Here is a 24,767-nt window from a genome sequence, read left to right on the forward strand (position 1 = left end):
CCACTACCATCATCCTAACTTTGCATGTTGTCTGCATTATCCACTTGTTGTTGATCACCTATTAAGTCATCAGCAAAGAGCCACCCATGGTCATAGATTTATAGTTACGTTGTTGTGATCTTCTCTTGTTACAGTCCACCTAGCTGCACTACCTTGCTGTATCTAATATCTCAGTGAAACGTAAAAAGTCACGCTGTCTGAAATCCTGCTTCATCTTGATCCAAAGAACTACTTTTATGGACAGTGTGGAGCTGTAAGAAGAAAACAAAATAGTTTTAAAAACTGTAGAATGTAAATCACTTTAATTACAGTCAATCATACTGAAAATCAAGATCAAGCAGGCCTGTGTAGGCATGCGAGAGTTAATAGAACATAGTCTGTAAATGTACTATATTATAGTGTCAGTTTAAATTCAGGTATACCCTTCTAGGTGGATTAAATCAGATGTAAATGAGGGAGTAATGTTTCAAAGCTGCATATGTGTGCAAGTCATCTTGTGCACTGTCTCTGTAGCAACAACAAGTTCAGATGAATATTTTCAGTTCTAATAAGTTAACTATTAAGTCAGCATTTATTAGAGATAATGTTTTAACTGTTTCTGATCAACTAGACAAGATCCATTTATAATCTCTTCTTAATTTACTACATTCTTAATTGCAGAATCTTCTTACATAACAACTGAACTTCTTGTGTATTTGTTATCAACATAGCACATATTCATTGAGCAGTTAAATATTATTTAATTTCTTCAAAACTAAGGCATTGTTTGATTCATGTTGTGATGAGTGAAAGTCATGTTTATTTCGTCTTAATGAACCTCGTCCTTCATGTTGAAGTTTTCTGCAGTGCAAGTGTTTGAACTCTCAGGGCCGCTGTTGGCTAATGTAGAGCCTGCCCCCATCATGTGTATATTAAACAGAGAAAAAGACACACACAGCACACAGCGTCGTTGCAGAAACGGGGAGACAATCCGCGCTGCGAGTCATTTATTTTGGATTCAAGAAACACGAAGATAATCAATCTTACCCTGGATTCTTGATAAAAAACGGACATAAACGCTTTGGATTATCTCTTTGCGGTATTTGTCGAAGATAAAATGTCGGACAGAACAATAAGATGGCAAGTACTGTTGTTTTTCACGATGTCTTCCCTCAGCTCGGTGTTCGGGCAGGTCACCTACTCCATTCCCGAGGAAATGCCAAAAGGCTCTCTAATTGGTAACATCGCGCAAGATTTAGGTTTGGACCTGAAAGACTGAAGTCAGGTAAAGCTCGCATATATACAGAGGACAATGCAGAATACATCGAGCTGAATAAAGACAGAGGAGCCCTGGTAGTGAAAGAGAGAATCGACAGAGAGGCGCTCTGTGGACAGACAACACCTTGCGCTTTACATCTTCAAATTACTCTGGAAGACCCGATTGAATTCTACACCGTTACAGTCGAAATTAATGACATCAACGATAATGCACCCAGTTTCAAAAAGGATGAAATGAAATTTAGGATTAGTGAGTCGGCTGTGATTGGAGCAAAATTTGTGCTAGAAAGAGCTATGGATCTAGATGTCGGTGTGAACGGATTGCAGAGTTATTCGCTTAAACCTACAGACAACTTTCATCTAAAACTCCAAAATCAACAAGATGGAAGTAAAAAGGTGGAAATGGTTTTGCAGAAACATCTGGACAGAGAGGCGCAAGAGCACCACTCTTTAACTCTCACAGCAATTGATGGTGGAGATCCTCAGCTGTCGGGAACAATGCGAGTAGACATTTCAGTACTAGACGCTAATGACAATGCCCCAGTATTTACGCAGGAGGTATACAAGGTTACTATAGTGGAAACTGTTCCAAAGGGCACGGTTTTGTGTACCGTTAGTGCTGTAGATGTAGATCAAGGTTCAAATGGAAAAGTGTCATATTCAATAACAAACACGTTGGATGATGTACCTCTTTTGTTTCAAATCGACGAAAAAAATGGTGTGGTAGCTTTGTCTGGAAACTTGGATTATGAAAAGTCACAACATTATGAAATACACGTACAAGCTAGTGATGATGGAGGGCTAACAGATTCATGTAAGATTATTGTGGATGTGTCAGATACGAACGATAATCACCCGTCTATTAATATCATGTCCAAGACTAATTCAGTATCAGAAAATTCTAGACTAGGAACTGTTGTGACTATATTTAATGTCCAAGATCCTGACTCTGGAGAAAACGGCAAAGTCGCATGTAAAATCGAAGAACACATGCCGTTTCTGATGAAAACAACGTCGAAAAATTCTTCAGCCTAGTAACCGACAGTGATTTAGACAGAGAGAGAGCCTCCGACTATAATATAACAGTGACCTGCTCTGATGAGGGAGTGCCCTCCCTCTCCAGCAGCGTCACTCTCACCTTACAGATCTCTGATGTGAATGACAACGCGCCTGTTTTGAGAGGAGCTCATATGAGGCCTACATTGTAGAAAACAACACACCAGACCTCTCTATATTCACAGTGAAAGCCAGAGACGCTGACTGGAACCAGAATGCGCGTGTTTCTTACATACTGGAGGACTCCTCTGTTAACGGAGTGCCAGTCTCCTCATATGTGTCCGTTAGTGCTGATAGTGGAGTCATCCATGCAGTGCGCTCTTTTGACTACGAGCAGATCAAAGACTTCCAGTTCCGCGTCAAAGCGCAGGATGGAGGCTCCCCTCCACTCAGTAGCAACGTGACTGTGAAGTTAGTTATTCAGGACCAGAACGACAACCCCCCTCAGGTTCTGTACCCAGTCCAGACTGGTGGCTCTCTGGTGGCTGAAATGGTGCCTCGTTCAGCAGATGTGGGCTATCTGGTCACTAAAGTGGTGGCTGTTGATGTGGACTCTGGACAGAATGCCTGGCTCTCCTATAAACTGCAGAAAGCCACAGACAGGGCGCTGTTTGAAGTGGGCTTACAGAATGGAGAAATAAGAACTATCCGCCAAGTGACTGATAAAGATGCTGTGAAACAAAGACTGACTGTTATAGTGGAGGACAACGGGCAGCCCTCTCGTTCAGCTACAGTCATTGTTAACGTGGCGGTGGCGGACAGCTTCCCTGAAGTGCTGTCGGAGTTCACTGACTTTACTCACGACAAGGAGTACAATGACAACCTGACTTTTTACTTAGTGCTGGCTTTGGCTGTAGTTTCCTTCCTCTTCATCACGTGTTTAGTGGTTATTATATCAGTGAAAATCTACAGATGGAGACAGTCTCGCGTCCTGTATCACTCCAATCTCCCTGTGATTCCGTATTATCCACCACGTTACTCAGACACTTTGGGGACAGGGACTCTCCAGCACGTGTACAACTACGAGGTGTGCAGGACGACTGACTCCAGAAAGAGTGACTGTAAGTTCGGCAGAGCTGGTAGTCAGAACGTGCTGATAATGGACCCCAGTTCTACAGGGACGATGCAGCGCATACAGAGTGAAAAGAGCATCCTGGATGAACCAGACTCTCCTCTAGAGGTTAGACGAATGTAACAATCACAATGTTTATTTTGTATGCAAGTCAAAGTCCATGGTTCTGGTGTATTAATTTCATAAAGCAGTTGATTCCAGCAGCAGTCCGACAAAGACCATATAGAGAAGTTTAGGTAAGGTTACAACGTTCAGCACCATGAACAGCGACACTGGTAACGACAGTAAATGTCCCGATAAGTTGTGTTTTTATTTGTCATATTATCATCATTCCTTCTATTCATATATTATAATTCACAAACACAGCTTTAGTAATTATAACATTCAAATATGTGCACTATATTTCAAGTGTGTATTTTGGAAAATGTCACTAAACTAAATGATTGGGCAAATTCTTTATGGTTTTAGTTCCGTTTGATAACCAGTGTTGTTTTGCACTAAAGTACTTCTTTTTAATATTAGGTATTTGTTGTAATGTGTATTTTTAACTCAAAGGGTCGCTGTTGGCAAGCCTGTTGCGATAAACTAGATGATATTTTTTTTCTGTCTGTGTCCTGCCCCTATGTGTCGATACGTTGGACATAATCAGAGAAAGAGAGTATACACAGCCTGCGCTCATAAGAAGCACTGCGAGGAATCGCATTACTGGATATATTGTTTTGCTTCCTATGTTGGATTGCTGACGAGTTTTTTGTTGTCTACCTTCGAATTAACTGCACTGGGAATGCTTTTGTTTTTATGGTGCAGGAAGCGACTTCGACCAGAACAATGAGACGGCAAGTACTGTTGTTTCTCTCGGCTCTATGTCTCAGCTACGTGCTCGGGCAGGTCAGCTATTCCATTCCCGAAGAAATGGCGAAAGGCTCTGTAGTTGGTAACATAGCGCATGATTTAGGTTTGGATCTTAAAAGACTGAAATCCGGCAAAGCTCGTGTCTATACGGGAGGCAGTGTAGAATACATCGGGCTGAATAAAGAAAAGGGAGTCCTCCTTATCCAGGAGAAGATCGACAGAGAGGCTTTATGTGGAGAGACGACGCCTTGTGCTTTACATTTCCAGTTAATTCTGGAAAATCCAATGGAACTGTTTCGTGTAACAGTGGAGATCACCGACATAAACGACAATACCCCCATTTTTACCAATGCAGAGAAACGCTTTGAAATTAGCGAGTCCGCTGTGATTGGATCGAAATTCATATTAGAGAAAGCTATTGATTCAGATATTGGGATGAATGGCTTACAAAAATACTCGCTTACTCCTACTGATAACTTTGTATTAAAACTAGAAAACCAGGCAGATGTAAGTAAAAAGGTAGAGATGGTTCTACAGAAGCCTCTAGACCGAGAGAAGCAGGAATATATCTCACTGGTATTAACTGCTGTGGATGGAGGAGAGCCGCAGATGTCAGGGACAATGCAGATATTTGTCAGTGTATTAGATGCGAATGACAACGCACCTACATTCGCTAAACCGCTATACAGAGCAAAAATACTAGAAAGTTCTCCCAAAGGCACCAGGTTAACCACTGTAAGTGCATCTGATAAAGACATCGGCTCGCACGGAGAATTGTCATATCATATATCTAGTAGTCAGCGTGTTTTATCTGAACTGTTTAAGATTGATTTGAAAACTGGTGACATTATCCTAATCGGTGAAATCGATTATGAAAAGGCGAAAACATTTCAAATGGATATTGAGGTTGTAGACAGCGGGGGGCTCTCTGATTCAACTAAAGTAATTGTTGACGTTATCGATATAAATGACAATAGCCCTCAAATAAACGTTGTTTCTAAATCAGAATCCATATTAGAGGACTCACCTCCAAACACTGTTATAGCTATGTTAAGTGTAAATGATCCAGATTCGGAGAATAATGGAAAGGAAGAGTGTAATATAGACGGTAACATTCCCTTCAAAATACAAAAAACATTAAATGGATTTTATACTTTAGTTACAGAGGTCGCTTTAGACAGGGAGGTCGTTTCTCAATATAATATAACAGTGACCTGCTCTGATGAGGGAGTGCCCTCCCTCTCCAGCAGCGTCATCTCACCTTACAGATCTCTGATGTGAATGACAACGCGCCTGTCTTTGAGAGGAGCTCATATGAGGCCTACATTGTAGAAAACAACACACCAGGCCTCTCTATATTCACAGTGAAAGCCAGAGACGCTGACTGGAACCAGAATGCGCGTGTTTCTTACATACTGGAGGACTCCTCTGTTAACGGAGTGCCAGTCTCCTCATATGTGTCCGTTAGTGCTGATAGTGGAGTCATCCATGCAGTGCGCTCTTTTGACTACGAGCAGATCAAAGACTTCCAGTTCCGCGTCAAAGCGCAGGATGGAGGCTCCCCTCCACTCAGTAGCAACGTGACTGTGAAAATAATGATCCAGACCAGAACGACAACCCCCTCAGGTTCTGTACCCAGTCCAGACTGGTGGCTCTCTGGTGGCTGAAATGGTGCCTCGTTCAGCAGATGTGGGCTATCTGGTCACTAAAGTGGTGGCTGTTGATGTGGACTCTGGACAGAATGCCTGGCTCTCCTATAAACTGCAGAAAGCCACAGACAGGGCGCTGTTTGAAGTGGGCTTACAGAATGGAGAAATAAGAACTATCCGCCAAGTGACTGATAAAGATGCTGTGAAACAAAGACTGACTGTTATAGTGGAGGACAACGGGCAGCCCTCTCGTTCAGCTACAGTCATTGTTAACGTGGCGGTGGCGGACAGCTTCCCTGAAGTGCTGTCGGAGTTCACTGACTTTACTCACGACAAGGAGTACAATGACAACCTGACTTTTTACTTAGTGCTGGCTTTGGCTGTAGTTTCCTTCCTCTTCATCACGTGTTTAGTGGTTATTATATCAGTGAAAATCTACAGATGGAGACAGTCTCGCGTCCTGTATCACTCCAATCTCCCTGTGATTCCGTATTATCCACCACGTTACTCAGACACTTTGGGGACAGGGACTCTCCAGCACGTGTACAACTACGAGGTGTGCAGGACGACTGACTCCAGAAAGAGTGACTGTAAGTTCGGCAGAGCTGGTAGTCAGAACGTGCTGATAATGGACCCCAGTTCTACAGGGACGATGCAGCGGATACAGAGTGAAAAGAGCATCCTGGATGAACCAGACTCTCCTCTAGAGGTTGGTTATTTTGGCTAATTTCAGTTGTTAGCTCTTAGCATATTCTCTGTCACTTATAAATTCCTTAACATGCGCTTTTTATTGCTAGTCACCAATCAGCACCATGGACAGAGGCACTTGTGTTTTTGTCTGATTTATTCAATGCCGATGGCAATTTCATGGTGCATAGATTGATACTTTGTTACTTAATATTAATTTTTGTGAGGAACAAAAGCTTAATATCTTCGGTTCAATCGTTCTGCTGATGATGATACATAGTATACTGTCAGATTAGTGTCCTACTTTGTCATCTATCTATCTATCTATCTATGTTTTCATCTAGCTATCTAGCCATCTATCTTCCTTTACATAACACCTAAGGGTTTACAAGTATTTGTCTTTATTACAGTGGTGGTACTAATTATTATTTGAATTGAACTCTTAGTCCATATATCAAAATGACAATTTTCTTTCGTTTCCACTGTGTCATAAGGGATTATTTGATTAACGTTTTTGGTCCCGTTCAAAGTTTGCCCTCCATTATCCAGTTTTGCAGTGTTTTTATCAACTATTTTATTGTCCTTTCTCCTGGTACATATATAAATATATGGCCTTTATCAATTCTATCCTTTCGTGTACTGTATTTTTTCTCCTGGCGCTTTCTGTAGTTCATTGCTGTGTGCTCTTAGTGCCGCTGTTGGTCAGCATGTCGATTTTTCACAGTAGATCTGAAGAGAAACCTCCCCCATCATGATGATATCACAGAGAGAAAGACACACACAGGGTTAGACTACAACGTCGGCGTACACTTAAACAACGACAGTGAATAAACCCTATTTTTCACCTATGTGGACGATTATGGAATAACCTTTTGTTCTAATTTTTAATCAATTGTAATGGAACATAAATATCCGGTCAACGTGGAACATAATTCGTCCTGTTAAATTTCGCGAGGAAAATGTCGGACAGAACAATGAGACGGCAAGTACTGTTGTTTTCCTTGGTCCTTCATCTCAGTTCAGTGCTCGGCCAGGTCAGCTACTCCATCCCCGAAGAAATGCCGAGTGGCTCTTTAGTCGGTAATATTGCTCAGGATTTGGGTTTAGATATAAACGACTGAAATCAGGTAAAGCTCGCGTTTATACAGGACACAGTGTGGGATACATCGAGCTAAATAAGGAACGAGGAGTGCTCCTTGTCAAAGACAGAATAGACAGAGAAGCGATTTGCAGACAGACTACGCCTTGTGCGTTACATTTTCAGATAATTTTGGAGAACCCCATGGAGTTCTACAGTATCACAGTTGAGATTACTGATATAAATGATAACCCTCCCACCTTTGAAGAGAATGAAGTCAGTTTTAAAATCAGCGAATCTGCTGTAATTGGAGCAAAATTTGTATTAGATAGAGCAATAGATCTTGATGTCGGTAAAAACGGTCTTCAAAAATACGATCTTAAACCTACAGATAATTTTGTACTCAAACGAGACAGCCAGGGTGATGGAACAGAAAAGGTTGAAATGGTTTTACAGAATCCTCTCGACAGAGAAAAGGAAGAGCTGATATCTTTAGTTTTAACAGCGCTTGATGGAGGAGATCCACAAATGTCAGGAACAATTCGGATTTTCATCACGGTGTTAGATGTCAACGATAATGCGCCTGTTTTTACACAGTCCACCTATACAGCCACCGTATTTGAAAATGCCCCAGAAGGGACTGTTGTCACCAGCGTTGCTGCGTCAGATGCAGATTATGGAACGAATGGAAGAATTAAATATTCAATCACAAACAGTTTAGATCAAGCCCATGCACTGTTTCAGATAAACGAAGACAGCGGTGAAATCAAATTGATTGGAAAGATTGATTATGAAAATGCACAGACTTACCATGTTAACATACGTGCAAGTGATGATGGTGGACTTACAGATTCATGTAAAGTCATAGTTGAAGTGGTCGATGTGAACGACAACACGCCAACTATTAATGTAATGTCAAAATCAAACATGATATCTGAACACTCTAAACCGAACACTGTCGTAGCAATGATGAACGTTCAAGACCCAGATTCAAATGAAAATGGTAAAGTTCACTGTTTTATCAACGATAACAACCCTTTGACAATAATGTCGACATCAAATAGGTTCTATAGCTTAGTGACAGACAGTGATTTAGACAGAGAGAGAGCCTCTGAGTATAATATAACAGTGACCTGCTCTGATGAGGGAGTGCCCTCCCTCTCCAGCAGCGTCACTCTCACCTTACAATCTCTGATGTGAATGACAACGCGCCTGTCTTTGAGAGGAGCTCATATGAGGCCTACATTGTAGAAAACAACACACCAGGCCTCTCTATATTCACAGTGAAAGCCAGAGACGCTGACTGGAACCAGAATGCGCGTGTTTCTTACATACTGGAGGACTCCTCTGTTAACGGAGTGCCAGTCTCCTCATATGTGTCCGTTAGTGCTGATAGTGGAGTCATCCATGCAGTGCGCTCTTTTGACTACGAGCAGATCAAAGACTTCCAGTTCCGCGTCAAAGCGCAGGATGGAGGCTCCCCTCCACTCAGTAGCAACGTGACTGTGAAAATAATGATCCAGGACCAGAACGACAACCCCCTCAGGTTCTGTACCCAGTCCAGACTGGTGGCTCTCTGGTGGCTGAAATGGTGCCTCGTTCAGCAGATGTGGGCTATCTGGTCACTAAAGTGGTGGCTGTTGATGTGGACTCTGGACAGAATGCCTGGCTCTCCTATAAACTGCAGAAAGCCACAGACAGGGCGCTGTTTGAAGTGGGCTTACAGAATGGAGAAATAAGAACTATCCGCCAAGTGACTGATAAAGATGCTGTGAAACAAAGACTGACTGTTATAGTGGAGGACAACGGGCAGCCCTCTCGTTCAGCTACAGTCATTGTTAACGTGGCGGTGGCGGACAGCTTCCCTGAAGTGCTGTCGGAGTTCACTGACTTTACACACGACAAGGAGTACAATGACAACCTGACTTTTTACTTAGTGCTGGCTTTGGCTGTAGTTTCCTTCCTCTTCATCACGTGTTTAGTGGTTATTATATCAGTGAAAATCTACAGATGGAGACAGTCTCGCGTCCTGTATCACTCCAATCTCCCTGTGATTCCGTATTATCCACCACGTTACTCAGACACTTTGGGGACAGGGACTCTCCAGCACGTGTACAACTACGAGGTGTGCAGGACGACTGACTCCAGAAAGAGTGACTGTAAGTTCGGCAGAGCTGGTAGTCAGAACGTGCTGATAATGGACCCCAGTTCTACAGGGACGATGCAGCGGATACAGAGTGAAAAGAGCATCCTGGATGAACCAGACTCTCCTCTTGAGGTTAGACTGCCTTGCTTGCATTGAATACTTCAACTTTTGAAATCATGATATCATAAGTGACTTCTGTCTTCTGTTTTGTCTGAGTCAAAACCTGTTTTATTATTTGTTTGCGTAGAACAGAGCTTCATAGAAGTGATTTGTGTAAAGTTATTGGCTTTACTCTTCGTAGTTTAATTTTATCATTAATGAACTTTTATCCAAAATGGATATTTTCATATGTTTACTAAACTATGAGATGGTAATTGTACTCATTTTAATGTTTTACTCCCAACATTTATTTGGGTAAATCTATAATTAATTATATATCACAAATGCCAACCAAGATCTTACTGAGACTAGCCAAATACTGCTACTACAAATAATAATAATAATAATAATAATAATAATAATATCGTACTTTCTACGTTTGATTTCTATAACCAACCTCATTTCTCGCCCTCCTTACACCAACTTATGCTGTTTGGTGTGTTGAACAGAAAGGGCCGCTATTGGCCAGAGTGTGGCAGTCTCCGATAGGGCTGTCAACTGTACCTCCCCCTTAGATTGTGACATGGTAGACAATAAAACAGGCAATATCCGCCTGTCCTCGTCTTAATAAAAAACTGTTCATGGACACTGGAAGCTGTTATTTTTTGTTGGTGCTTTCCTTGAGATAGGGGAGTGAATCTGAACAATCTTCATAAGGATTACAGTTGTACGACACTGGAATACCCCGAAAAAACAATGAGACGGCAAGTACTGTTGTTCATCTTTGCTCTCTCTTTCACCACGGTGTTCAGCCAGGTCAGCTATTCCATTCCTGAGGAAATGGAGAAAGGTTCATTAATCTGTAGTATATCTCAGGATTTAGGTTTGGATTTTAAAAGGCTCAAATCGGGCAGAGCTCGTATTCATTCGGGAGACAGTGCAGAATATATCGAGCTGAATAGAGAAAGGGGTGTCCTTCTTATCAAAGAGAGAATAGACAGAGAAACGTTGTGTGGAGAAACGACGCCCTGTGCCTTGCATTTGCAGATGATTTTGGAAAATCCGATGGAATTGTTTCGCATAACAATAGAAATCACAGACATAAACGACAATGCTCCCAGCTTTGCCTCGAGCGAAAAACGTATTGAAATCAGCGAGTCAGCCATCATTGGGTCTAAATTTGTACTGGAGAAAGCAATCGACGCCGACATTGGTGAAAATGGTCTCAAAAGCTATTCGCTTAATCCAACGGACAATTTTGTACTGAAGCTAGAGAATCAAGCTGACGGGAGTAAAAAGGTAGAAATGATTCTACAGAAGCCTCTAGATCGAGAGCTGCAGGAAAAGATATCACTATTATTAACTGCTCTAGATGGCGGACAACCGCGGATGTCAGGTACAATGCAGATCACTGTTAACGTGTTAGATGCAAACGACAATGCGCCGGTTTTCACTAAGTCAGTATACAAGGCAACAATAACCGAGAATTCCCCCAGGGGGACCAGTGTTATAACTGTTAGTGCATCTGACAAAGATGGAGGCTCTAATGGAGAAATATCTTATGCAATTTCAAATAGCAAGCGTCGATTATCAGACCTATTTCAGATCGACAGAAATACAGGAGAGGTTATCTTAATCGGTGACATAGATTATGAAAAAGCGAAGCTCTTCCAAATTGATATCGAGGCTTTAGATAATGGAGGACTCTCTGATTCCAGTAAGATCTTAATTGATATAATAGATGTAAACGACAACAGTCCCCAGTTGAAAATACTCTCTAAATCAGACACTATTTTAGAAGACTCTCCTGAGAACACTGTCATTGCTATGTTAAGCGTAAATGACCCTGACTCTGAGAGGAGTGGAGAAGTGAAGTGTAATATTAATGAGGACCTTCCTTTTAAAATACAAAACACTATGAATGGCTTTTATAGTTTAGTTACAGAGGTCGCTTTGGACAGGGAGAGAGCCTCCGAGTATAATATAACAGTGACCTGCTCTGATGAGGGAGTGCCCTCCCTCTCCAGCAGCGTCACTCTCACCTTACAGATCTCTGATGTGAATGACAACGCGCCTGTTTTTGAGAGGAGCTCATATGAGGCCTACATTGTAGAAAACAACACACCAGGCCTCTCTATATTCACAGTGAAAGCCAGAGACGCTGACTGGAACCAGAATGCGCGTGTTTCTTACATACTGGAGGACTCCTCTGTTAACGGAGTGCCAGTCTCCTCATATGTGTCCGTTAGTGCTGATAGTGGAGTCATCCATGCAGTGCGCTCTTTTGACTACGAGCAGATCAAAGACTTCCAGTTCCGCGTCAAAGCTCAGGATGGAGGCTCCCCTCCACTCAGTAGCAATGTGACTGTGAAAATAATGATCCAGGACCAGAACGACAACCCCCCTCAGGTTCTGTACCCAGTCCAGACTGGTGGCTCTCTGGTGGCTGAAATGGTGCCTCGTTCAGCAGATGTGGGCTATCTGGTCACTAAAGTGGTGGCTGTTGATGTGGACTCTGGACAGAATGCCTGGCTCTCCTATAAACTGCAGAAAGCCACAGACAGGGCGCTGTTTGAAGTGGGCTTACAGAATGGAGAAATAAGAACTATCCGCCAAGTGACTGATAAAGATGCTGTGAAACAAAGACTGACTGTTATAGTGGAGGACAACGGGCAGCCCTCTCGTTCAGCTACAGTCATTGTTAACGTGGCGGTGGCGGACAGCTTCCCTGAAGTGCTGTCGGAGTTCACTGACTTTACACACGACAAGGAGTACAATGACAACCTGACTTTTTACTTAGTGCTGGCTTTGGCTGTAGTTTCCTTCCTCTTCATCACGTGTTTAGTGGTTATTATATCAGTGAAAATCTACAGATGGAGACAGTCTCGCGTCCTGTATCACTCCAATCTCCCTGTGATTCCGTATTATCCACCACGTTACTCAGACACTTTGGGGACAGGGACTCTCCAGCACGTGTACAACTACGAGGTGTGCAGGACGACTGACTCCAGAAAGAGTGACTGTAAGTTCGGCAGAGCTGGTAGTCAGAACGTGCTGATAATGGACCCCAGTTCTACAGGGACGATGCAGCGGATACAGAGTGAAACGAGCATCCTGGATGAACCAGACTCTCCTCTAGAGGTTAGAATGTTACAAATCTGATAATCAAACTCATAATTTCAGTTTGTTTTTCAGTGTTGTTATTTCAGTACCTTGGACAGCAAAAAAAAACAACGTCTCTTTATATAGTTTTCCTTTAGCTACAAGTTTTTCTCCCTCGTTTACGCTACAGATGATTGCCTTTGTACTGTGCCAATATCTGTTGTCATTTCCTTTGATAAAATGTCCTACTATTTGGCACCATTTTGCAAATTAAACCGCAGCAATAGTGTTTTCCGGGTGGTGGTTTATACAGCAACCAAAGAGGTAACAACATAGTTAACAGTACTTTTTCCCCTTTGACTCATGTAGTTTCGTGATGTGAACTCAGTGGGCCGCTGTCTACCAGCGTCTTGGTGTTTGAATTTATATTTATGTACTAGGACATCCCTTGTCCTTTCACAAGTAAGACGGGCTCCGAAGCAAAACGCACATTCGACGGCTGATGAAACACCATGCCGGGAATATCATGTTGGAATGATTTTATTCTCAAATGTTGATTAAACAGATTCTTCAGACTTTTTTGTTTTGCATCTGGAACGCTGATTGCAAAAGGGAGGAGAACACGGTCGTTTTAATCAACGAATGAGCCTGACAGAACAATGAGACGGCAAGTACTGTTGTTTTTCTCGGTCCTCTGTCTGAGTTCAGTGCTCGGTCAAGTCAGCTACTCCATTCCCGAGGAAATGGCCAAAGGCTCCTTGGTCGGTAACATAGCTCAGGATTTAGGTTTGGATGTCAAACGACTACAAGCGGGTAAAGCTCGCATCCACACAGGAGACAGTGCAGAATACATTCAGCTCAACAAGGAAAAGGGACTCCTCATCATCAAAGAGAGAATAGACCGTGAATCTCTGTGTGGTCAGACAACGCCTTGTGCTTTGCATTTTCAGATTGCCTTAGAAAACCCAATAGAAATATTCCCGATTACTGTCGAAATCACAGATATTAATGACAATGCTCCCGTATTCGAAAAGGAAGAGAGGAGGTTTGAAATAAGCGAGTCTGCAGTCGCCGGCTCTAAGTTCATGCTAGAAAAAGCAATAGACCTTGATATAGGACAGAATAGTCTTCAGAGCTATACACTGAAGCCCAATGATCATTTTATGCTGAAATTGCATAGTCAGTCTGATGGCGGTAAAAAGGTCGAAATGATTTTACAGAAACCTCTGGACAGAGAGAAACAGGAGTTCGCATCATTGTTGTTAACGGCTGTAGATGGAGGTGAACCGCAGAGGTCTGGGACCATGCAGATTCATATTACTGTGTTAGACGTAAATGATAACGCTCCTGTTTTTACGCAAAACATTTACAAAGCAAGTGTAAAAGAAGACTCCATCACGGGAACACTCATTACAAAAGTGAGTGCATCCGATGCAGACAAAGGCTCGAATGGAGAGGTTAGGTACGTAATTGGAAATAGCATGAGGAGCATTTCAAAAATATTTCACGTTTCTGAAGACGGCCATCTTACATTAAATGGGCCTATTGATTATGAAAAAGCCAAAAAGTACGAGATTGATATAGAGGCAGTTGACCGAGGAGGTTTATCTGATTCAAGCAAAGTGGTCATTGATGTGGGTGACATTAATGACAATAGTCCCATAATTAATATTATTTCATCATCAAATTCAATCGGTGAAGATTCTCGTTCCAACACAGTGGTAGCTGTGATGAGTGTAAATGATCCTGATTCTGAAGAAAACGGGAAGGTCCGATGTGCAATGAATAGAAATTTACCATTTACAATTACACCTACATCCACTAATTTCTATAGTTTAGTGACAGACAGTGATTTAGACAGAGAGAGAGCCTCTGAGTATAATATAACAGTGACCTGCTCTGATGAGGGAGTGCCCTCCCTCTCCAGCAGCGTCACTCTCACCTTACAGATCTCTGATGTGAATGACAACGCGCCTGTCTTTGAGAGGAGCTCATATGAGGCCTACATTGTAGAAAACAACACACCAGGCCTCTCTATATTCACAGTGAAAGCCAGAGACGCTGACTGGAACCAGAATGCGCGTGTTTCTTACATACTGGAGGACTCCTCTGTTAACGGAGTGCCAGTCTCCTCATATGTGTCCGTTAGTGCTGATAGTGGAGTCATCCATGCAGTGCGCTCTTTTGACTACGAGCAGATCAAAGACTTCCAGTTCCGCGTCAAAGCGCAGGATGGAGGCTCCCCTCCACTCAGTAGCAACGTGACTGTGAAAATAATGATCCAGGACCAGAACGACAACCCCCCTCAGGTTCTGTACCCAGTCCAGACTGGTGGCTCTCTGGTGGCTGAAATGGTGCCTCGTTCAGCAGATGTGGGCTATCTGGTCACTAAAGTGGTGGCTGTTGATGTGGACTCTGGACAGAATGCCTGGCTCTCCTATAAACTGCAGAAAGCCACAGACAGGGCGCTGTTTGAAGTGGGCTTACAGAATGGAGAAATAAGAACTATCCGCCAAGTGACTGATAAAGATGCTGTGAAACAAAGACTGACTGTTATAGTGGAGGACAACGGGCAGCCCTCTCGTTCAGCTACAGTCATTGTTAACGTGGCGGTGGCGGACAGCTTCCCTGAAGTGCTGTCGGAGTTCACTGACTTTACTCACGACAAGGAGTACAATGACAACCTGACTTTTTACTTAGTGCTGGCTTTGGCTGTAGTTTCCTTCCTCTTCATCACGTGTTTAGTGGTTATTATATCAGTGAAAATCTACAGATGGAGACAGTCTCGCGTCCTGTATCACTCCAATCTCCCTGTGATTCCGTATTATCCACCACGTTACTCAGACACTTTGGGGACAGGGACTCTCCAGCACGTGTACAACTACGAGGTGTGCAGGACGACTGACTCCAGAAAGAGTGACTGTAAGTTCGGCAGAGCTGGTAGTCAGAACGTGCTGATAATGGACCCCAGTTCTACAGGGACGATGCAGCGGATACAGAGTGAAAAGAGCATCCTGGATGAACCAGACTCTCCTCTAGAGGTTGGTTATTTTGGCTAATTTCAGTTGTTAGCTCTTAGCATATTCTCTGTCACTTATAAATTCCTTAACATGCGCTTTTTATTGCTAGTCACCAATCAGCACCATGGACAGAGGCACTTGTGTTTTTGTCTGATTTATTCAATGCCGATGGCAATTTCATGGTGCATAGATTGATACTTTGTTACTTAATATTAATTTTTGTGAGGAACAAAAGCTTAATATCTTCGGTTCAATCGTTCTGCTGATGATGATACATAGTATACTGTCAGATTAGTGTCCTACTTTGTCATCTATCTATCTATCTATCTATGTTTTCATCTAGCTATCTAGCCATCTATCTTCCTTTACATAACACCTAAGGGTTTACAAGTATTTGTCTTTATTACAGTGGTGGTACTAATTATTATTTGAATTGAACTCTTAGTCCATATATCAAAATGACAATTTTCTTTCGTTTCCACTGTGTCATAAGGGATTATTTGATTAACGTTTTTGGTCCCGTTCAAAGTTTGCCCTCCATTATCCAGTTTTGCAGTGTTTTTATCAACTATTTTATTGTCCTTTCTCCTGGTACATATATAAATATATGGCCTTTATCAATTCTATCCTTTCGTGTACTGTATTTTTTCTCCTGGCGCTTTCTGTAGTTCATTGCTGTGTGCTCTTAGTGCCGCTGTTGGTCAGCATGTCGATTTTTCACAGTAGATCTGAAGAGAAACCTCCCCCATCATGATGATATCACAGAGAGAAAGACACACACAGGGTTAGACTACAACGTCGGCGTACACTTAAACAACGACAGTGAATAAACCCTATTTTTCACCTATGTGGACGATTATGGAATAACCTTTTGTTCTAATTTTTAATCAATTGTAATGGAACATAAATATCCGGTCAACGTGGAACATAATTCGTCCTGTTAAATTTCGCGAGGAAAATGTCGGACAGAACAATGAGACGGCAAGTACTGTTGTTTTCCTTGGTCCTTCATCTCAGTTCAGTGCTCGGCCAGGTCAGCTACTCCATCCCCGAAGAAATGCCGAGTGGCTCTTTAGTCGGTAATATTGCTCAGGATTTGGGTTTAGATATAACACGACTGAAATCAGGTAAAGCTCGCGTTTATACAGGACACAGTGTGGGATACATCGAGCTAAATAAGGAACGAGGAGTGCTCCTTGTCAAAGACAGAATAGACAGAGAAGCGATTTGCAGACAGACTACGCCTTGTGCGTTACATTTTCAGATAATTTTGGAGAACCCCATGGAGTTCTACAGTATCACAGTTGAGATTACTGATATAAATGATAACCCTCCCACCTTTGAAGAGAATGAAGTCAGTTTTAAAATCAGCGAATCTGCTGCAATTGGAGCAAAATTTGTATTAGATAGAGCAATAGATCTTGATGTCGGTAAAAACGGTCTTCAAAAATACGATCTTAAACCTACAGATAATTTTGTACTCAAACGAGACAGCCAGGGTGATGGAACAGAAAAGGTTGAAATGGTTTTACAGAATCCTCTCGACAGAGAAAAAGAAGAGCTGATATCTTTAGTTTTAACAGCGCTTGATGGAGGAGATCCACAAATGTCAGGAACAATTCGGATTTTCATCACGGTGTTAGATGCCAACGATAATGCGCCTGTTTTTACACAGTCCACCTATACAGCCACCGTATTTGAAAATGCCCCAGAAGGGACTGTTGTCACCAGCGTTGCTGCGTCAGATGCAGATTATGGAACGAATGGAAGAATTAAATATTCAATCACAAACAGTTTAGATCAAGCCCATGCACTGTTTCAGATAAACGAAGACAGCGGTGAAATCAAATTGATTGGAAAGATTGATTATGAAAATGCACAGACTTACCATGTTAACATACGTGCAAGTGATGATGGTGGACTTACAGATTCATGTAAAGTCATAGTTGAAGTGGTCGATGTGAACGACAACACGCCAACTATTAATGTAATGTCAAAATCAAACATGATATCTGAACACTCTAAACCGAACACTGTCGTAGCAATGATGAACGTTCAAGACCCAGATTCAAATGAAAATGGTAAAGTTCACTGTTTTATCAACGATAACAACCCTTTGACAATAATGTCGACATCAAATAGGTTCTATAGCTTAGTGACAGACAGTGATTTAGACAGAGAGAGAGCCTCTGAGTATAATATAACAGTGACCTGCTCTGATGAGGGAGTGCCCTCCCTCTCCAGCAGCGTCACTCTCACCTTACAGATCTCTGATGTGAATGACAACGCGCCTGTTTTTGAGAGGAGCTCATATGAGGCCTACATTGTAGAAAACAACACACCAGGCCTCTCTATATTCACAGTGAAAGCCAGAGACGCTGACTGGAACCAGAATGCGCGTGTTTCTTACATACTGGAGGACTCCTCTGTTAACGGAGTGCCAGTCTCCTCATATGTGTCCGTTAGTGCTGATAGTGGAGTCATCCATGCAGTGCGCTCTTTTGACTACGAGCAGATCAAAGACTTCCAGTTCCGCGTCAAAGCGCAGGATGGAGGCTCCCCTCCACTCAGTAGCAACGTGACTGTGAAAATAATGATCCAGACCAGAACGACAACCCCCCTCAGGTTCTGTACCCAGTCCAGACTGGTGGCTCTCTGGTGGCTGAAATGGTGCCTCGTTCAGCAGATGTGGGCTATCTGGTCACTAAAGTGGTGGCTGTTGATGTGGACTCTGGACAGAATGCCTGGCTCTCCTATAAACTGCAGAAAGCCACAGACAGGGCGCTGTTTGAAGTGGGCTTACAGAATGGAGAAATAAGAACTATCCGCCAAGTGACTGATAAAGATGCTGTGAAACAAAGACTGACTGTTATAGTGGAGGACAACGGGCAGCCCTCTCGTTCAGCTACAGTCATTGTTAACGTGGCGGTGGCGGACAGCTTCCCTGAAGTGCTGTCGGAGTTCACTGACTTTACTCACGACAAGGAGTACAATGACAACCTGACTTTTTACTTAGTGCTGGCTTTGGCTGTAGTTTCCTTCCTCTTCATCACGTGTTTAGTGGTTATTATATCAGTGAAAATCTACAGATGGAGACAGTCTCGCGTCCTGTATCACTCCAATCTCCCTGTGATTCCGTATTATCCACCACGTTACTCAGACACTTTGGGGACAGGGACTCTCCAGCACGTGTACAACTACGAGGTGTGCAGGACGACTGACTCCAGAAAGAGTGACTGTAAGTTCGGCAGAGCTGGTAGTCAGAACGTGCTGATAATGGACCCCAGTTCTACAGGGACGATGCAGCGGATACAGAGTGAAAAGAGCATCCTGGATGAACCAGACTCTCCTCTAGAGGTTAGAAAGGTGTTACCTCTCTTATTACTTGTAATTACCAAATGGTTTACCAAAATGAGCTATCATTTTGGTAAATCCGTGTGGTCTTTTCTTTTTCAGTAACGTTACCTTGGAGAGCAACATGGGGTGTATATAAATATGAGCTACGTGTTATTCAGTGACAGATAGAAAACGGTCAGTGTTTACCCCCATACTTGGAATGTAGTTGTGATCTTTTGGTTTTTACACATTGCGATTGTGTTACAATTTAGATATATTTAACTAGAAATGCATAGGCTGTCACAATTGAATTCCAACCTATCTACGTTATTTTCTCAGCTTTTCCACCTCTCCCATTTTCTAACATGTTCTGCAGTTTTGCTTTCTGAACTCAATGGGCCGCTGTTGCCTAATCTGTTGCAGTTGTAGTATATTTACAACAGTACCGCCTCTTCATTTCGATGTATTAGAGTGAAAGGAAAGGGGCAGACAGCATTGTCTTCGCTAGAGGGGCCGATATACACGTCGGAGCTAAACTGTTATTGTTTTGCTTCAAATTCGAGGACTGTTTTCTCTTCATATTTTGTTTTAATGCATTTCCTTCTTCTGACGGATTTTACGAGGTTCCTGTTTCTTCTTGCAGAGATCATTTCAAACAATGAGTCGGCAAGTACTCTTGTTTATTTCGATCCTCTCTCTTGGTTCAGTCTTCGGGCAGGTCAGCTACTCTATTCCGGAGGAAATGGCGAAAGGCTCTTCGGTCGGTAATATAGCTCAGGATTTAGGTTTAGACGTTAAACGACTGAAGTTGGGTAACGCTCGTGTTTATTCTGGTGATAGCAGACAATACATCGAGCTGAACAGCGAAAGAGGAGTCCTCTTTATCAAAGAGAGAATAGACAGAGAGGCGCTGTGCGGTGATACGACACCGTGTGCTGTGCATTTTCAGATTGTGTTAGAGAATCCGATGGAGTTTTACAGTGTAACAGTTGAAATTACAGACATAAACGACAATACACCAACCTTTGAAAAAGGCGAAATTAAATTCATAATAAGTGAGTCTGCAGTTGTTGGTGCAAAATTTGATTTAGAACGAGCAGTGGATTTGGACGTAGGTATTAACACTCTCCAAAGCTACGTACTCAAGCCAAGTGATAATTTTGTCCTTAAACTTCACACCCAAGCGGATGGTACAAAGAATGTTGAAATGGTATTACAGAAACCTCTGGACAGAGAGAAACATGAGTTCATGTCTTTGGCGTTGACGGCTTTAGATGGAGGAGAGCCACAGATGTCAGGAACAATGCAGATTCTCATCACAGTGTTAGATGTAAATGACAATGCACCTGTTTTTACACAGCCGATATACAAAGGCACTGTAGCTGAAAATGCTGCAAAGGGTACGATCGTGACTACTGTTAGTGCGTCAGATGCTGACCATGGATTAAATGGTAAAATCACATATTCAATCACAAATACTTTGGATGACGTCAGACATATGTTTGAAATAAATGAGGACAACGGCGAGGTTAGGTTGATTGGACGCTTAGACTATGAAAAGAAAAGAAATTTTCAGATCAATGTACGTGCAAGGGATAACGGGGGACTAACGGATTCTTGTAAAGTGATTGTGACGTTGTTGATATTAATGACAATGAACCAACCATTAAAATCATGTCTAAATCAGCCATTATATCAGAGAGTGCAAACTCCAACACTGTCGTTACAATGATTAACATCCAAGACCCAGACTCTGGTGAAAATGGTAAAGTTCAATGTTTTATTAATGAGAATATTCCTTTCCTATTGAAGTCGACATCTAATAATTTCTATAGTTTAGTGACAGACAGTGATTTAGACAGAGAGAGAGCCTCTGAGTATAATATAACAGTGACCTGCTCTGATGAGGGAGTGCCCTCCCTCTCCAGCAGCGTCACTCTCACCTTACAGATCTCTGATGTGAATGACAACGCGCCTGTCTTTGAGAGGAGCTCATATGAGGCCTACATTGTAGAAAACAACACACCAGGCCTCTCTATATTCACAGTGAAAGCCAGAGACGTGACTGGAACCAGAATGCGCGTGTTTCTTACATACTGGAGGACTCCTCTGTTAACGGAGTGCCAGTCTCCTCATATGTGTCCGTTAGTGCTGATAGTGGAGTCATCCATGCAGTGCGCTCTTTTGACTACGAGCAGATCAAAGACTTCCAGTTCCGCGTCAAAGCGCAGGATGGAGGCTCCCCTCCACTCAGTAGCAACGTGACTGTGAAAATATGATCCAGGACCAGAACGACAACCCCCCTCAGGTTCTGTACCCAGTCCAGACTGGTGGCTCTCTGGTGGCTGAAATGGTGCCTCGTTCAGCAGATGTGGGCTATCTGGTCACTAAAGTGGTGGCTGTTGATGTGGACTCTGGACAGAATGCCTGGCTCTCCTATAAACTGCAGAAAGCCACAGACAGGGCGCTGTTTGAAGTGGGCTTACAGAATGGAGAAATAAGAACTATCCGCCAAGTGACTGATAAAGATGCTGTGAAACAAAGACTGACTGTTATAGTGGAGGACAACGGGCAGCCCTCTCGTTCAGCTACAGTCATTGTTAACGTGGCGGTGGCGGACAGCTTCCCTGAAGTGCTGTCGGAGTTCACTGACTTTACTCACGACAAGGAGTACAATGACAACCTGACTTTTTACTTAGTGCTGGCTTTGGCTGTAGTTTCCTTCCTCTTCATCACGTGTTTAGTGGTTATTATATCAGTGAAAATCTACAGATGGAGACAGTCTCGCGTCCTGTATCACTCCAATCTCCCTGTGATTCCGTATTATCCACCACGTTACTCAGACACTTTGGGGACAGGGACTCTCCAGCACGTGTACAACTACGAGGTGTGCAGGACGACTGACTCCAGAAAGAGTGACTGTAAGTTCGGCAGAGCTGGTAGTCAGAACGTGCTGATAATGGACCCCAGTTCTACAGGGACGATGCAGCGGATACAGAGTGAAAAGAGCATCCTGGATGAACCAGACTCTCCTCTAGAGGTTGGTCATATTGGTTATTTCTTAAGTGTTGGCAGAAGGAATGAGACTAATAAGTTTTATTTAAGGCGCAAGTTAGGCACATTTTCAGCACCTTGGAAAGCGAATATGAAAGCACAGTTCCACATTGTTTCCATTTTGTAGCTCTCTCTGTCTGCAGTAGAGTATTTTATCCATTATTCTATTTTTCCACTTTATATGACTGATTCCCTATAGGAGAATTTTATTTATTATTTTAATTATGACAAGTTCGTGAGGATACGTGTGATTTTCTTTTTTTTTTTTTTGTGGATGTAGTATTTGAGTATTCATGGCTTTCTTCCTGTTTTTGTTATGTACTTTCACAATTTGAACTCATCGGGCCGCTGTTGCCCAATATGTTGCAGTATTGAATTGCTTTTGCAACAGATTCTCTCAGTCGTCGTCCTGGCATATTGCTCAGGCAAAGTCACATACGTAGAATGCACACTTCGGCGATCAGACCATCCACGGACGTCTCAGGCTGGAATTCTATTTTTTATGTCTGGAATAACAACATGTTTATTTTCAATTGGTAAATTACATGTGACGGAATCTTACTGGTAAAACGGAACAAAACGCCGTAGCTGTGGTGCGACAGGCATATCGGACAGAACAATGAAACGGCAAGTACTGTTGTTAATCTCCATCTTCTGCCTCAGTTCTGCGATCGGGCAGGTCAGCTATTCAATTCCGGAGGAAATGGCAAAAGGATCTTTGGTCGGTAACATAGCTCAAGATTTAGGTTTAGATGTCAAACGACTTAAGACAGGCAAAGGTCGTATTTATACGGGAGACAGTGTTCAGTATATCGAGCTGAATAAAGAAGAGGAGTCCTCCTTGTTAAAGAAAAATAGACCGCGAAGTGCTCTGCAGACAGACAACGCCTTGCGCTTTGCATTTTCAAATTACGTTAGAAAACCCACTCGAATTATTTCCAGTTACTGTAGAAATTACCGATACTAATGACACGCTCCAGTTTTCCAAAAGCAAGAGGAGGTTTGAAATAAGCGAGTCTGCAGTCATCGGCTCTAAGTTCAGCTAGAGAAAGCGATTGACCCTGATATCGGACAGAATGGTCTTCAGAGATACACTCTAAAGCCGAGTGAGAATTTTGTGCTTAAACTGCACACTCAAGCTGATGGAAGCAAAAAGGTAGAAATGATTTTACAAAAGCCGTTGGACCGAGAGAAACAAGAACACATATCTTTAGTTTTGACTGCGGAGGATGGAGGAGAACCCAAATGACTGGAACAATGCATATCCATGTTACTGTTCTGGATGTTAACGACAATGCCCCTGTTTTCAGTAAACCGTTTACAAAGCGAGCATTACAGAAAACTCCCCAATAGGAACACTTGTTACTAAGGTCAGGCATCTGATGCAGACAAAGGCTCAAATGGAGAGGTGACGTACGTTATAGGGATAGCATGGATACTGTTTCAAAGTTATTTCACATTAACAGTGAAGGAGATGTGATATTAAATGGCCCAGTAGACTATGAAACAGAAAGAAATTATCACATCGATATCGAAGCGACTGATCAAGGTGGACTCTCTGATTCCAGTAAGATAATAATTGACGTAATTGACATGAATGACAATGGCCCTATTGTAAATATGATCTCAACATCAGGCTCAGTACCAGAAGATTCAGCCCACAAAACAGTAATAGCTTTAATTAGTGTAAATGATCCTGATTCGGAAACCAATGGGAAAGTGTACTGTGTGATTAATGAAAATATCCCATTTGAAATTAAATTTACTTCAAATAATTTTTATAGTTTAGTGACAGACAGTGATTTAGACAGAGAGAGCTTCTGAGTATAAACATACAGTGACCTGCTCTGATGAGGGAGTGCCCTCCTCTCCAGCAGCGTCACTCTCACCTTACAGATCTCTGATGTGAATGACAACGCGCCTGTTTTTGAGAGGAGCTCATATGCGGCCTACATTGTAGAAAACAACACACCAGGCCTCTCTATATTCACAGTGAAAGCCAGAGACGCTGACTGGAACCAGAATGCCCGTGTTTCTTACATACTGGAGGACTCCTCTGTTAACGGAGTGCCAGTCTCCTCATATGTGTCCGTTAGTGCTGATAGTGGAGTCATCCATGCAGTGCGCTCTTTTGACTACGAGCAGATCAAAGACTTCCAGTTCCTCAAAGCGCAGGATGGAGGCTCCCCTCCACTCAGTAGCAACGTGACTGTGAAAATAATGATCCAGGACCAGAACGACAACCCCCCTCAGTTCTGTACCCAGTCCAGACTGGTGGCTCTCTGGTGGCTGAAATGGTGCCTCGTTCAGCAGATGTGGGCTATCTGGTCACTAAAGTGGTGGCTGTTGATGTGGACTC

General features: G+C 42.7%; 2 protein-coding genes and 5 pseudogenes across 2 annotated transcripts; all 7 read left to right on the plus strand.

The window, feature by feature from the left end:
• The first annotated feature begins 976 nt into the window (after positions 1-976).
• Positions 977-3,730, plus strand: LOC119888934 (annotated as a pseudogene).
• A 300-nt stretch (positions 3,731-4,030) lies between these two features.
• On the plus strand, positions 4,031-7,200 carry LOC119888933 (annotated as a pseudogene).
• A 146-nt stretch (positions 7,201-7,346) lies between these two features.
• Positions 7,347-9,953, plus strand: LOC119888411 (annotated as a pseudogene).
• Positions 9,954-10,543: 590 nt separating this feature from the next.
• LOC119888935 (protocadherin beta-16-like) lies at positions 10,544-13,110 on the plus strand. Its single transcript, XM_038699735.1, has one exon. The coding sequence runs from the start codon at positions 10,653-10,655 to the stop codon at positions 13,056-13,058; it is 2,406 nt and encodes an 801-aa protein (XP_038555663.1). The 5' UTR covers positions 10,544-10,652; the 3' UTR covers positions 13,059-13,110.
• A 198-nt stretch (positions 13,111-13,308) lies between these two features.
• Positions 13,309-16,644, plus strand: LOC119888936 (protocadherin beta-16-like). The gene has a single exon (XM_038699736.1). The coding sequence runs from the start codon at positions 13,658-13,660 to the stop codon at positions 16,055-16,057; it is 2,400 nt and encodes a 799-aa protein (XP_038555664.1). The 5' UTR covers positions 13,309-13,657; the 3' UTR covers positions 16,058-16,644.
• A 146-nt stretch (positions 16,645-16,790) lies between these two features.
• On the plus strand, positions 16,791-19,525 carry LOC119888932 (annotated as a pseudogene).
• A 436-nt stretch (positions 19,526-19,961) lies between these two features.
• LOC119888412 lies at positions 19,962-22,535 on the plus strand (annotated as a pseudogene).
• The last annotated feature ends 2,232 nt before the right edge of the window (positions 22,536-24,767 follow it).

Source organism: Micropterus salmoides, unplaced genomic scaffold, assembly GCF_014851395.1.
Source record: "Micropterus salmoides isolate LMB-PRFRI ecotype aquatic unplaced genomic scaffold, ASM1485139v1 Ms_hic_scaffold_5, whole genome shotgun sequence".
NCBI classification, from domain to species: Eukaryota; Metazoa; Chordata; class Actinopteri; order Centrarchiformes; family Centrarchidae; genus Micropterus; species Micropterus salmoides.